Genomic DNA, 13,595 nt, shown 5'->3' on the forward strand with positions numbered 1-13,595 from the left:
TGTTATTCTTTTCTTTTTCTTTTACTTTGTGATATGGACCTAAGGGTCTGAAATAAAGAATGAATAGAATAGCATAGAAGATCTAGATCACATATGAGATGACGCACCGACTCGCATATAGACCTTTCAGTTAAAAACAAACTGTAAAAAAGACACACACACACACACACACACACACACACACACACACACACACACACACACACACACACAGCTCTGACATAGATTGCCTGCAGATGAGGGACTGATAGAAGTGGTTTACAGGATCTCCTAGAGGACACGCCTTCAATGCGTCATTGTTTCTGGCTGGTTAAAAGCAGAGTCGAGTATAAAGGATTTACAGAAGACACTGGTAAGAAACACTTCAGTCTACAAACTACAATGAACCAAACAGACAGCAAACACATTTTGGTAAGTGTGAGAACTGTTTTATGAGTGAACTAGACATTTTAACTACTGTGAAAAAGTCTTTGGTTGGTTTAAACTATGATAAATTAACCATTACCAAGCATGTAAATATAATATTTTCACTGAATGACTGAAAGGGATTTTGTTTGTTTTCTACATTCTTCAAAAATAGTTTTTGGTTTCCATTTTCTTGTCTTGAACTGTTTCTTATCCCTGATTTAGACATATATGACCCTGGACGACAAAACCAGTCACATGGGTCAAGTTTTTTAAATTGAGATGTATACATTACCTAAAAGCTGAATAAATAAGCTTTCCATTGGTGTGTGGTTTGTTATGATAGGACAATATTTGGCGGAGATACAACTATTTGAACATCTGGAATCTGAGGGTGCAAAAAAATCCAAACACTGAGAAAATCGCCTTTAAAGTTGTCCATTTATGTTTGCGATTGTGCTGCGTTCACTCACAAAAATAAATGTTTTATATATTTACGGTAGGAAATTTACAAAATATCTTCATGGAAAATTATCTTTACTTAATATACTAATGATTTTTGGCATAAAAGAAAAATCAATCATTTTGACCCACACAATGTATTGTTGGCTATTGCCACAAATATGCCCGAATAAGACTGGTTTTGTGATCAGCCAGATCTCACATATGTAATTTGAGAGTTATATATTTAAGCTGAATACTCTTGTAACTCCAGGCAATATTTGTTGGGGCGCTCAGTACTCTATGTGTCGAAACATGCCCAGAGAACCATTTCCAACTTCCAGATTTGCAGTGCTGCCTTAACTGCCCAGAAGGTGAGCTCCACTGACTATATAATAGTACATGTGAATATATTGCAGTGACCAATGTTAATCACTAAATAATCATTCAATGCAAATCTACAGGTTGGTATGTTGTGAAGAACTGCTCCGAAGGACCTGGAGTCTACATTGGTGTGGATTGTAATAAATGCCGCAGCTGTGAAGGTATGTAAAAACTGTTTCACTGCTGTTTAGATGACTGAGTTTATAGACTAGATGACTTTGCAGACCAGACTGTGCTGTTCATTTCAGTTCTGCTCTGAGAATACAATCCTTTTTCTCAACCTATAGAAATTGGACAGATAACTGTTTCCAACTGCATGCAGTTCGCAGACACACAGTGTGCCATGGGTGAGAATAATACTTCATTTCTTACATTTTTCATATATTTCTGCAGCTTCAATCATTTGTTTTTGTAACATCTTTTGAAATGTTTTTTTTTTTTAGTACATAGTGGTATGCAAATTTATAGAGCCTAGTTTTAAGGTTAGTACCTGGATGGGAGACCTCCTGAGAAAAACCAGGTTGCTGCTGGAGGAGGTGTTAGTAGCCGCGTTTCCATTACAGATTTGCGCAAATGTTTTGCGCTATTATCTAAATATCGATAAAAAACTATTGCGAAATGACGGCGTTTCCATTAACCGATGTTATGCGACTAAAACGTCTTTTTTTTTCTCTCGCGATAAGTCATTCCTAAAATCACGGCAACGGACGTTGGTTATAATATCACAGCCACGCGCATTATACATTATTATTATTATTAATGGAAGGAGACGTGGCATGTTATCCAAGCATTAATGGCAGGGAAAGACCCCCGAACGACACATAAGGAGTTTCTGGGTGTTTCGCCCTCATTTCTGCTCCGATTGTGGCATTTCTTTGAGATTTAGAATCCAGTATTCCTATAGGCTAATTATTGTTTCTTTTATGAATTTAATAAAGAATTCTGTCTCGTATTCTGTCCAAACGATCCATGTAGGCTACTTTTGTGTCTATTTGTTTTTCCTTTTTTAACTCCTAATTGAAAAACGAAAAATGAACGGTTGTTGTCTTTTTAAAACGCAAAGTTGAACACCAAAATTTTAATTTGAACTGGCTACACACAACTGCTGTGCTTTGTTTATGACTTTTTGCCCCTTTATTAAACATTTAAAATATTCACAAATTAATATGGAAAACATGTCGATTTTACTGGTTTTCTAAGGCCAAATTAGAAACTGGAATTGATGTCTTTCCCGCAGTGCTGAATGAGAAGAGCCGTTAATATAATCAATAAACTATTGTTTTCTAAGTGTCGGCTAAAATCACATCTCCATCTCCGCTGTTAAGCAGATGCGCTTTTAGAGAGAAATGCAACTTTCATACGGATTAGCCTACATAATCAGAAGGTATTAGCTTTTAATTCGAATTTGTTAGTTTTAAAGTGGACATTTCAAGCTTTAGCCTAGGCTATATTTTGTTTCAGTTCTCGTGCTCCAGTTTACGGAGATCATGAAAGTGCGTCTGATTGTTTCTTTTATTTTACAAAAGCACAGCGTTTTCTTGTTATTGTGAGTTTACACATATAAAAGTGGTTGAGAATAATGTATTATTATTTTCTGTCTGACCAGAAATGATGGAGTATTTTAAGTTGTTTCCACTGTTGATAGGAAAATGCAAGTGTTTGCGGCCGCGCCTCCGTGCCATGCAGTGCGCGCTCCACGCTCAGCTTTGTTCCTTTTTTGCATAAAAGCGTCTTCTAAATATAGCCTATTAAATGTTATAATAAAATAATATAAAATTATTATTTGCGTAGCTATACACGGACTTCAAACACACTGCGTCTTCTAAGTCAGGTGACTGTAAATGCGCAAAAACTGTTTCCATTGCAGTTTTGCGAAATATTCCTTTTTCGAATTGACTGAAAAACCACCTCATGAGAGCGTAAAAACTTTTTTGCGATAAATGGGAGTTTTTGCGAAATTGACATGTTTCCATTAAGCGTATTTTCAATTCGCAATTTCAATTTGCGCAATTTGAAGGGTAATGGAAACGCGGCTAGTGAGGCCAGCAGGGGGTGCTCACCCTGTGGTCTGTGTGGGTCCTGATGCCCCAGTGTAGTGACGGGGACACTATACTGTCAAAGAGCACCGTCCCTCGGATGAGACGTAAAACCGAGGTCCTGACTCTCTGTGGTCATTAAAAATCCCATGGCATTTCTCGTAAAGAGTAGGGGTGTAACCCCGGTGTCCTGGCCACATTCCACACATTGGCCCTTACCAATCATGGCCTCCTAATAATCCCCTTACATTGAATTGGCTCTATCACTCTCTCTCCTCTCTCCACCTATAGCTGGTGTGTGGTGAGCGCACTGGCGCCGTTGTACTGTGGCTGCCGTCGCATCATCCAAGTGGATGCTGCACACTGGTGGTGGTTGAGGAGAGACCCCTGATATGATTGTAAAGCGCTTTGGGTGTACAGTAGTACATATGAAAGCGCTATATAAATGCCTCATTCTATTCATTCTAAGGAAAACCTTTACAAGAGAAAAAAAAAAAAAAAAAAAAAAAATTAATTCTCGGGGGACCAAAAGTATTGATATAATTTGTATTTGTAAACCCATCTGTATGCTGTTTTTGTTCTAAGTTCATATTTTACTGCCTATGTATCTGACATTTTTTTTTCCTTTTCATATACTTTCCCTTTTACCTGCTGCTTGTCATTTATTTTAGTTTATCTTTTATTTCTCTTAGTTCCTACTGCAGACCCATCTGTTCCTACACATCCAACACAGTTAGAAGGTGAGTCATATTTCATATAATCCATCATCAGATATAGTTTTTTTCTTCCTTGCCACAGTTGCCTGTGGCTAAGAGAAGTAAAGATAAAAGTAATATTGCATTATTTTATACTATATTGCTTAGGGGTGGGCAATATGACCAAAACCATAAAACCTGATATGCATAATTGTATTCATGGCAGTGATAAACATCACATAATAGGCCTGAATCTGCCTAAAGAAATAGGTTTGTCACTAAAACAAAATGTTACGAATTCAATTTCATGTTCCTCACTATCACTGCAAATGAATTGACTAGACTATTTGTCATATTTTATAAATTAGTTAGAATATAAAATCTGTCTTGTAAAAAATACAAGATAATATGCCTCGACCCTGATACATTCCTCAGGGTCATGCTGATAGTACTCCCCTTGTTAGGGTCAGTACTTTGCCCATAGCTCATATGTACCCTTCAATACCCTTCACCACCCAGGCTAAGGTAGAGAAACAGACTAGTTTATCTGAGAATCTGAGACAGAATTTATCTGAGGATCGTTCTGTATGAATACTTAGCTCCTTAAGTCTGGTCGGAAAGTCGAAGGACTCTCACGAGGCCTCCCTGTTAGATCAGCCCTAGAGCTGGAGGTGCCCCCCCTTATTAGGGTCCCTTTCAGAGTGACCAGCCTCCACAGGGCTGAAACACTGTGTAGATCCAGGATTGAGTAGAGTTACTCTCCTCGTTTGCAAGGGTTAGAAAGCGCTATGCTGAGTTCTACTCTCCAGGGTGCCCATCACTATGATCCGGTCTAAGAGCGATAAATAAGATTCCTCTACAAGTGAGGAAAATAATGTTAGAGACTCTGTTTAAGAAACAGACAGGTTGTTGGCAAGACTAGGTCAGTATAATAGACCAGGTCAGCCTCCCTGGTGGCATGTGGGGTTGACTTTATGTCCCCCTCAAAAAGTGACTGGACGGGAATTCTTTTGGACCCCCTGGCCATATTCCCTTAAAGGAACCCCTTCCATGGAAGCTGTTGGTTCCAAGCCTTTGAGGGGCCTTGGTAGGCCTTCATTAGCCGCGTTTCCACTGTCGGGCCAGGGCCGGGCCAAGGCTTTAAACGGGCCATGCCGGGCTAATAGCCTCGGGCCAATAGCACCGGGCCTGCGTTTCCACTGTCGGGCCAGAAGCTCCACAGCGCTTCACTAAAACACGCCCGTAACACGCCTCTCTGGAACAACGTCACACTAACCCATCCTTTCACCAACAAATGGAAGTTTTATCAGAAAACTAATCAGAAATCACTGGAAACAGCGTTGAAAACAAACACGATAAAAGCGGCCGTTTGCTAGCATTTTTTTTGTTTGTTTACTTGAATATTTAAAACCCAAGCATCGATGTTTTACCACAGATTTACAATAAAAAGTGATACATTGATCATAATGAATTAATTTATGTCAAAATTGCACATTAGTCACTCAGAAATAAATTACCGTTAGGTCTATTTCACAAAAGAAAGAGGACACACTTACTTTTTCAGTCGCGTCTGTTTCTTTATCATATTTACATCACATTTAGAAAAAAATGATAATTTCTACAAATATATGCCACGACCTGATGAGCTTTAGCAATCTCTCGACTCCCATACAGATATTTCAGTCAGAGAAACAGAGGAAGCTCCCGAAAAAAAAGTTACTTTATTTTATGATAGTCCGGTTTAAAGAGACGAGACGTAGGCTATGACAGATAAAATAAAAACATGACTGTCATAGCCTTTAAGATTGGTCTGATTTCTTCAAGCGTTCGCTATGTTTTTTTGTTTTTTACTATGCGTATCTTCAAGCGTTTACTATGGTAACGGTTAGTGCGCATAGTCTTTTGCATCACAAACAGAAGGCATTCAAACATGAACGCGAGTTAAATTATTTTATTTTTAAGTCTTTAATGCTGACAGAATCATCCGGCGCTGGTAAACTCCTCCTCTGTTGGTAACCACTCCTCTAGCTCGAGCTGGCCCGCTTTGGCCCAAGGTATTCGACGGGCCAGAAATCCTGGCCGTTGGCCTCGAGTAAGCCCCGATCCAGCCCCGGAAGTGACAGTGGAAACGCGACTGGCCCTGGCACGCACTAGCACGGCCCGGCCCTGGCCCGACAGTGGAAACGCGGCTATTGTATTGGAGGCCTCTTTGAGGCTTATAGCTTGGGCAGTGGCCGTAGGGAATACTGTCACTGACAGTCTGTATGTGACCCGAAGGGTGAATGTTTTGCCATTTCAGTGAAATTTGACGTGTACTCCCCTCAGCATGGTGGCGTTGGTATATCGTTCCCCATAGCGTCAAATCAACGCAGTGCGAGTTCCCTTTCGAAAGGGAACGTCTAGGTTACGACTGTAAACTCTGTTCCCTGTGAACAGGGAACGAGACACTGCGTCTTTCACCATGCCTCGGGGATGCCTGCACAATAGTCCCTTCAGCCGGTAAGTTGTTTACATGTTCTCTAGGCGCCCATTATATACTTCCGGGTCTCACTAGTAGTGACATCATAGGCTGTCACCGGCCAATAGGATTGCCGTGATTAGATAAGCGTTTCAGACACTGGTTCACATGCAGGCGTTCCCCAAAGCGTCAAATCGACGCAGTGTGAGTTCCCTGTTCTCAGGGAACAGAGGTTACAGTCGTAACCTTGACATTTTCATTGGTAGTCCCTTTGCAAGATGTTGTTGGGCCAAGAAGCTAAAAAGAAAAAGAAAAGAGAAAGGAAAACATCAACAATAATAATAATCCAACAAAACATTATAATCAACTCTACAAAATACTTTTAAACACGATATTCAATGGAAAAGTACAGTTGTTTCGTGAAGCCGTGTGAACTGGGATCGTTTTGACAATGTTGTCGTCTGTATGTGAAACTTTTAAACAATGCAAAGGAAAAACATTTATGTTTATTGTCCACTGTTGTCTGTAAATGTACCCTCAGATACCCCTCAATAAACCCATGCAGAAATATATATATTATATTAACATATATTAATATGTGCTAATTGCTTTGCCCCATTTCCCCCCCTAGGACAACTGCCACAGATAACCTTGTGAGTTTATCTTCTTTTTTTAACTTCTTTGCTTTTTGAAAACTGAATTCATGGTGAACGTAATAAAATATTGAACCAATCCTCAGGTATGGCTGCTCATTTGTGGTAGTTGCTGTCTTCATGCTGGCTGTGATCGTGGCAATCTGCTTTATCAGAATCAGTAGATCTGGTGAATCTGATGAAAGCTCTGCAGGTAAACAACCAATCTGCTCTTCATCTTTTGTCATTCTGTGTACTGACACAAACACTAATGAAATCTTGACCGGATGTGTGTTGATTGTGTTTTTCAGGAGAACTATTCAATATAAAAGACACAGAGACAGCCTAAAGAAAATCTTAACTCAGGAAAAGGCCGACATCATGTGAATTATCATAAGGATTCAATGAAATTAGAAATACTGCAATACAAAAAGTTCTATATTGATGGTCATAAGATGCAGGCTAGTTCAGATTTTTTTTTTTTTTGAAAGTCTTAATTTTTTGACTCCGTAAACATACCTCTCCTGTGACAGGAGATCATACTGTGATTTGAGTTTACTCTATAGAGGCACTGAAAGCTGTAGTTAAGAAGATGCTGTGCATGTGTACTGTAGGTATGTGAACATCTGTTTATTTAGAAATGTATCTATAGTCAGATATATCTACTTTATGTTATAATGATGCTGTGTATCATTTTTATTTTTTTATTTGTTTTATTTTTTTGTTTTAAAAAAAGGATTTCTAAATTCAGTAAGTGTTTTTTTTGTATCAGATATTTGTAATTTGACAGAATTTTATTTGTCCAAATAAATATAGTACTATTTTTTCCTCAGTGGAATTGGCACACTTTGTATTAGGCGTCTTTAACTACTATGTACCTACATTAAAAAATTTAATAAAATAATAATTGTTTGGTACAACTTATTGTGTTGTTAATGTATTGCAAAACACTTGTGCTGCTATTGAGGGTTGATACAGGTTGGTTAGGACAGGTTTGGGTTGGTGGTTCAGGGGTAAGAAGGTTCAATAGTGTCATTATAGATGGAACTACAAATTACATGGCTACGGGCATGCACGAACATGTCCTTAAAACAACTCTTAACGTTCGTTTTCAAAACTGTGTAACTCACCGAGTGGTTAGTGGTGTTCGTTGATGTTCCAAAACAAGTAGCGTAGCGAAATACAGTTTCTGTCGTGTTTTATTTGGCATTTTGTAAAATCCCATTGATTTCTGTTGGAGGACTCATTGCTCGTTGATATTACTGCGCTTCAGTCTCAAATATCGAGCGGAAGTTTATACGCGGTTGTGAGGTATCTGAAAAAATAGTTCCACTATAGCAAATAACACGGATTGAAATCATACATTGCGCCGATATATTTGTTTTTAATCACCAACGAACAGCACTAACCACTCGGCGAGTTGCACAGTTTTGAAAACGAACGTTAAGGGTTGTTTTAAGGACATGTTCGCGCATGCCCGTAGTCAGCCACTCTGAAGGCTGAAGGTCAAAGGCGATTCTAAACCAGTCAAAAAGTCGAGACAGGACCCATCGTCAAAATTTCTGTGTCCACCACTCTAGTTCATCCAAAACAAACCAGAAAAGAGACTCAAAGTGCTAAATACCAGAATTATCCTTTAACTTTTTATGCTAAAATAACGGCTAGAAATGCTTTTCTGCAGATTTACGTTCGTTTTAATGTGAAGCCGTCCGAAGCATTATGCATTAGTCACATTAGAACAATCACATTATATATATAATTAGTTTTTTCATTCTGAAGATTTGATTTTTTTTTTTAAGTGACTGGATGACAGATAACGACCACTTATTGTATTATATATGATCAAATTTGGCCTTTATATAAAATTATTTATTTTAGTTGCATGTTTGTAATTTCTATTCGTTATGTCTGACCAATATATGAAAATTGTCTGTGGTTTTGAGACATCAAATAAGGCTTTATTTATTCAGAAAAATAGGTAATTATTTTGTTAATTTTTTTTCAGCAACCAATAAAAAGAAAAGTAATAACACTGCAGCTTGGAATTTTATCAGAATGCATCTGTAAATAATTTCACTGACAGTTGCACTTTCATCGCAAAACAAAATGAATACATTCATTTTTAATTAGTTTAAGAAACGATTCAAAAAAAAAAAAAAGGATAAAGATAAATGATGTTTGATGGGTATGATGATAGATAGGTTATCTTATTTTCATTACAAGATGACAACTGGCAACTTTGATATACCTGTATAATGACCATGTAACATTTGTATAAAATAGACTATTTTTTCTGCATGTTTTGTCTCAGATGCTTTTCAAATGCAGACGCTGCCAGGCATGCAAAAAATGCCCTGATACAAGAGGTCAAGAAGATGGAAGATGCACTGAAGAGGAGGACAACTACTGCCTTAGCTGCTACAGCAGATCCAGCAGAGAAGGTTTCTCATGCAGAAGCAAGCGGGTCAAGCGGACACACAAGCAAAAGCACCTTCATGATGATGTTCGATGAAGTTCTCAAGAAGCAAGAAGAACCTGGAGGAGTAATCACGAGTGCTCTTCTTCAAATACAAACGTATATGACAGAGCAAATTATCCCTCAGTCTGAAAACCCATTCCATTACTGGGCAGTGAACAAGCTTCGTTTCCCTGCCCTTGCTACTACTGCATCAGCCTTTCTCTCTGCCCCCTGTACCAGTGTTGAGAGTGAAAGACTGTTTAGCACTGCCTCCAACATTCTAGATGAAAGAAGGAACCGACTAAAAGCAGAGAGAGCAGAAATGCTAATATTCCTAAAAAAAAAAACCTGCCAATGATGATCAAGTGAATCCTGAAGCAGGTTTGTGTTACTGGTGAAGTCTCGATTTACCGGTCAATCTACGTTCCTACTCTCACAAGATCCCGGATACAGGCGGCCGAAATGAGCTTTCTCCGCAGGGTGGCTGGGCGATCCCTTAGCGACAGGGTGAGAAGCTCGGTCACTCGGGAGGAGCTCAGGAGGGGTCAGCTGAGGTGGCTCGGGCATCCGTTCCGGATGCCTCCTGGACGCCTTCCCGGGAAGGTGTTCCGGGCGCGTCCCACCGGGAGGAGGCCCCAGGGAAGACCTAGGACACGCTGGAGGGACTATGTCTCCCGGCTGGCATGGGAATGCCTCGGTGTCCACCCGGAAGAGCTGGTGGAAGTGTCTAGGAGAGGGAAGTCTGGGCATCTCTGCTTAGACTGCTGCCCCCGCGACCCGGCCCCGGATAAGCGGAGGATGATGTATGTATGTATGTATGTAGATTTAGAATATTACTTTTTGGATTTTCTTCAGAAAATAATTTAATCTGATAATTGCAGTAAATATTGTTAAGATTGTTTGTGATACAACTAGTAAGTGTTGAAATTACTGTTAATTTTGCTACTGCATCATTCAGTTTTCTTAATAAAGTTGTCAGCCATACATTTTTTCCCCTTTTTCATCAAGTAATGTGCAGTCAGATTTGGTTTTCCTTTCTTTACCTAATATAAATAAATCTTAATGACCAAGTGAATTGTATACATTCTTAAGTTTTGAAGGTAAAAAAACCTCCACCGATATTGGATTGGTATCGGTATTGGCCGATACTCAGAATGTTGGTATCTGATCGGTTTTGAAAAAGCGGTATCGTTGCATCCCAAATTTTAAGATGAAGAGGTGTTTTTTTGGTTTTCAACTGTGATAACTAATGTGGCAGAATCACAGAATTAGACCTATAATGAGCATCGGTGCTCCCTGGTTTTTGTGGTGCACTGTGGGATTTTTCAGGGAGCGAATGTATAGTGCACTGGAAGGATTTTGCGATTTTATGCAGCCGTTAAAATGGACGTCTCCCTGATCAGTGCCCTGACTACTGAACTAGGGAGCCGATTGAGACGCACCCCATGTCTACATGCCTAAATTCATTGAGTTGATTTGCTGATTAGATATTTGCATTAACAAGCTGTTGTACAGGCATAACTAATAAAGTGGCCAGTGGGTGTATTTTAAATCATTGAAGTGAATATGCTTACAGTGATCTAGAGATGATTTGTGCCTCTAAGGCCTGATTTCACAAGACAGGCTTAGATTAAGCCAGGATTAAGCCATAAGCTTAGTTTAATTAGGACATTTAATTAGCTTTTATAAACGTGCCTTAGAAAGAAAAAAAACATTACTGGTTTGCATCTTGAGACAAAACAATGTCATTGACATTTTAAGATCAGTGCAAGTTGCTTTCAGTTAAAAGAGCACAAACATGTATGTTAGTCTGAGACTAGCTTAAGCCTTTTCTGTGAAACCAGGGCTAAGTTTTATTTTTTGGGATTTCTTTAAATTCAGATTAAATCAGAAAGTTTCTCAATCTCCTTTGTTTCAGCAGTTTCTGGTCCTATGTTTAAAGTTAGAAGACAGCAGCTGTAGGAGCCATAAGTTATGTGCTTCTTTATATCTATGTGGAATAAATAGCTGTGTATATTAAGCAATTGTTAAATAATAATTAGTAAATAATTAATATGTGTAATATAATATTATTGTGACAATGGCGTCATTTACGACAATGACTGTTAGTTTTTGTGATGCAATGTTGGAACGATAATTTTTTATCCAATTAATTTTGTTATTAAACTTTACCTAAAAGTTGTTAGTGGACTATTGGATGTTATTCAAGTTCAAATCACACTCACATAGGAAGAAGCAACAACTATGAGAATTTGGACAGATTGCTATCACACCAGCATATACATAATTCCTGTTTTGCAAGTTTTCTTTTTGTTGACAGTAGCAACGACAAATAGCAACAGCGCTGGTCTCAATGTTAGTATCACCATTTAAAGTTAAATATTACCAGAGTGTTTAAAGCTCATATGATTAAAATGTAAGATACAGTTCAATTGTGAATTTCCAGTACAAGTGAGGTTATAATTTACTGCTGTTATAGCAAAATGCCTAAAGTACATGAATGCCACATTTTCTAAACCATTGCGTCTTGCATTAATACAGACTCCCTCCACCCTCAAAGTGTATGTTGCCTCTATTGCCGCACATCACAATGCAGTTGACAGAAAATCCTTGGGTAGCGGCCACGGTGTGTCTTCTGCTGCTGTAGCCCGTCTGATTCAAAGTTCGACGTGTTGAGCGTTCAGACACTTTCTTTGCCATTTTTTAACCATATAACCATAATTTGCCTCAGAGGACTTTGTATGCATTGGAAAGAGCATTGAAAAATCATTTGTTTTGCTGTTTAATATAACTTGAGTTGCTCCTTTGCACTTAAAGAAGATTAAAGAAAATAGTCCAACGCCGTGGTACAACGAGCACACTCAGGCCCTTAAGAGAGCAGCCAGAAAAATGGAGCGCAACTGGAAGAAAACAAAATTAGAGGTATTTCGCATTTCATGGAAAGAGAGTTCAACTGCATACAGAGAGGCCTTAAAAGCTGCTAGATCTGCTTATTTATCAAAACTATTAGAAGAAAATAAACATAACCCTAGGTATTTATTTGAAATAGTGGCTAAACTAACGAAAAATAAATCCTCAACCCCAGATGTTTCCAAGCAACACAGCAGTAATGACTTTATGAACTTCTTTACTAACAAGATTGATAATATCAGGGAGAAAATGATAACTATGCATCTACTACAGTATCGCATCAGGCAGTGCATTGTAGTCTCCTTGAAGAAAAATTTGATTCATTCGTTGCTATAGGAGAGGAAGAATTAACTAAACTCCTTAAATCATCTAAATCGACAACATGTATGTTAGACCCTATAGGCCTTATTCGCAAACACCGGAAGTAGCTAACCGCGGCCATATTGTTGACATGACATCTGTCCTGCCCCTAGCCGCACGCAGGTTTGAGTTGAGGGGAGCAGTAGCTTAATGGCTTCATCTCGTCGGTATCAAGAGAAGATAAGCTTGATTGGTGTGGACCCATATCAAATAGACCCAATAGCCTTAAGTAAAGATCCGTCCTTATTGCCAGCTGTAACTTATCCGGATATTTATTAAATTTTACAGAGCTGCCAACTCTCACGCATTCACCGTGAGACACTTTTCACACGCTCTCACGCCACACATCCATTTTCTCACGAAGCAAAGAGGGCACGGAGAGGTTACAGACTAGACAGGGCACAGACTAGACAGAGCAGGTTACTTATGATATAAAAAAATCTCAGCTATCATTTTCTGTCACTTTTATTACGAAATTCAAACAATAAATACCGTTTTGGCGCTTGTAAATGTGATGCGACAGATCCCTTGCGGCACGTGAACCGATCATCTCTAGCTAATAGTAAATAAACACGAACACTGTTGAAAGATACAGTACAACTTACTGAAATGTATATTCCTCATACATAATATCGACCAATCAATCAAACAAACAAACAAAGGGTTCAATAAAACTGCTGGAGAACAATTATGTCACATATCATTTACCTCAGGAAAGCCTTTTGATGACCATAATATAGGCTATAATTAGTTGGCTAGAAAAAAGAGCTATAGAGTATTTTGCTAAATATGTGTACTATATTATATATTTATTAT

At 38.6% G+C, this 13,595-nt stretch overlaps 1 protein-coding gene across 5 annotated transcripts in view; it reads left to right on the plus strand.

Annotated features, from left to right (window-relative positions):
* Nucleotides 1-345: 345 nt before the first annotated feature.
* The window catches only part of LOC307150301 (uncharacterized protein), an 86,193-nt gene continuing 72,943 nt past the window's right edge, over nt 346-13,595 (plus strand). The window contains exons 1-8 of one of the 5 annotated variants that reach the window (XM_079857388.1): nt 346-411; nt 1,121-1,220; nt 1,311-1,391; nt 1,518-1,577; nt 3,959-4,006; nt 7,051-7,072; nt 7,159-7,265; nt 7,363-9,196. In XM_079857388.1, the coding sequence (XP_079713514.1) occupies nt 382-411; nt 1,121-1,220; nt 1,311-1,391; nt 1,518-1,577; nt 3,959-4,006; nt 7,051-7,072; nt 7,159-7,265; nt 7,363-7,400 (486 nt within the window). In that variant the 5' untranslated portion in view covers nt 346-381 and the 3' untranslated portion in view covers nt 7,401-9,196. Of the gene's footprint in view, nt 412-1,120; nt 1,221-1,310; nt 1,392-1,517; nt 1,578-3,958; nt 4,007-6,286; nt 6,638-7,050; nt 7,073-7,158; nt 7,266-7,362; nt 9,197-13,595 lie in introns of those variants that run through there. The other 4 variants (XM_079857390.1, XM_079857394.1, XM_079857391.1 and 1 more) reach the window with 4 other exon arrangements.

The sequence above is a fragment of the Squalius cephalus genome (genome assembly GCF_949319135.1).
Source record: "Squalius cephalus genome assembly, chromosome: 22".
Taxonomy (NCBI): Eukaryota; Metazoa; Chordata; class Actinopteri; order Cypriniformes; family Leuciscidae; genus Squalius; species Squalius cephalus.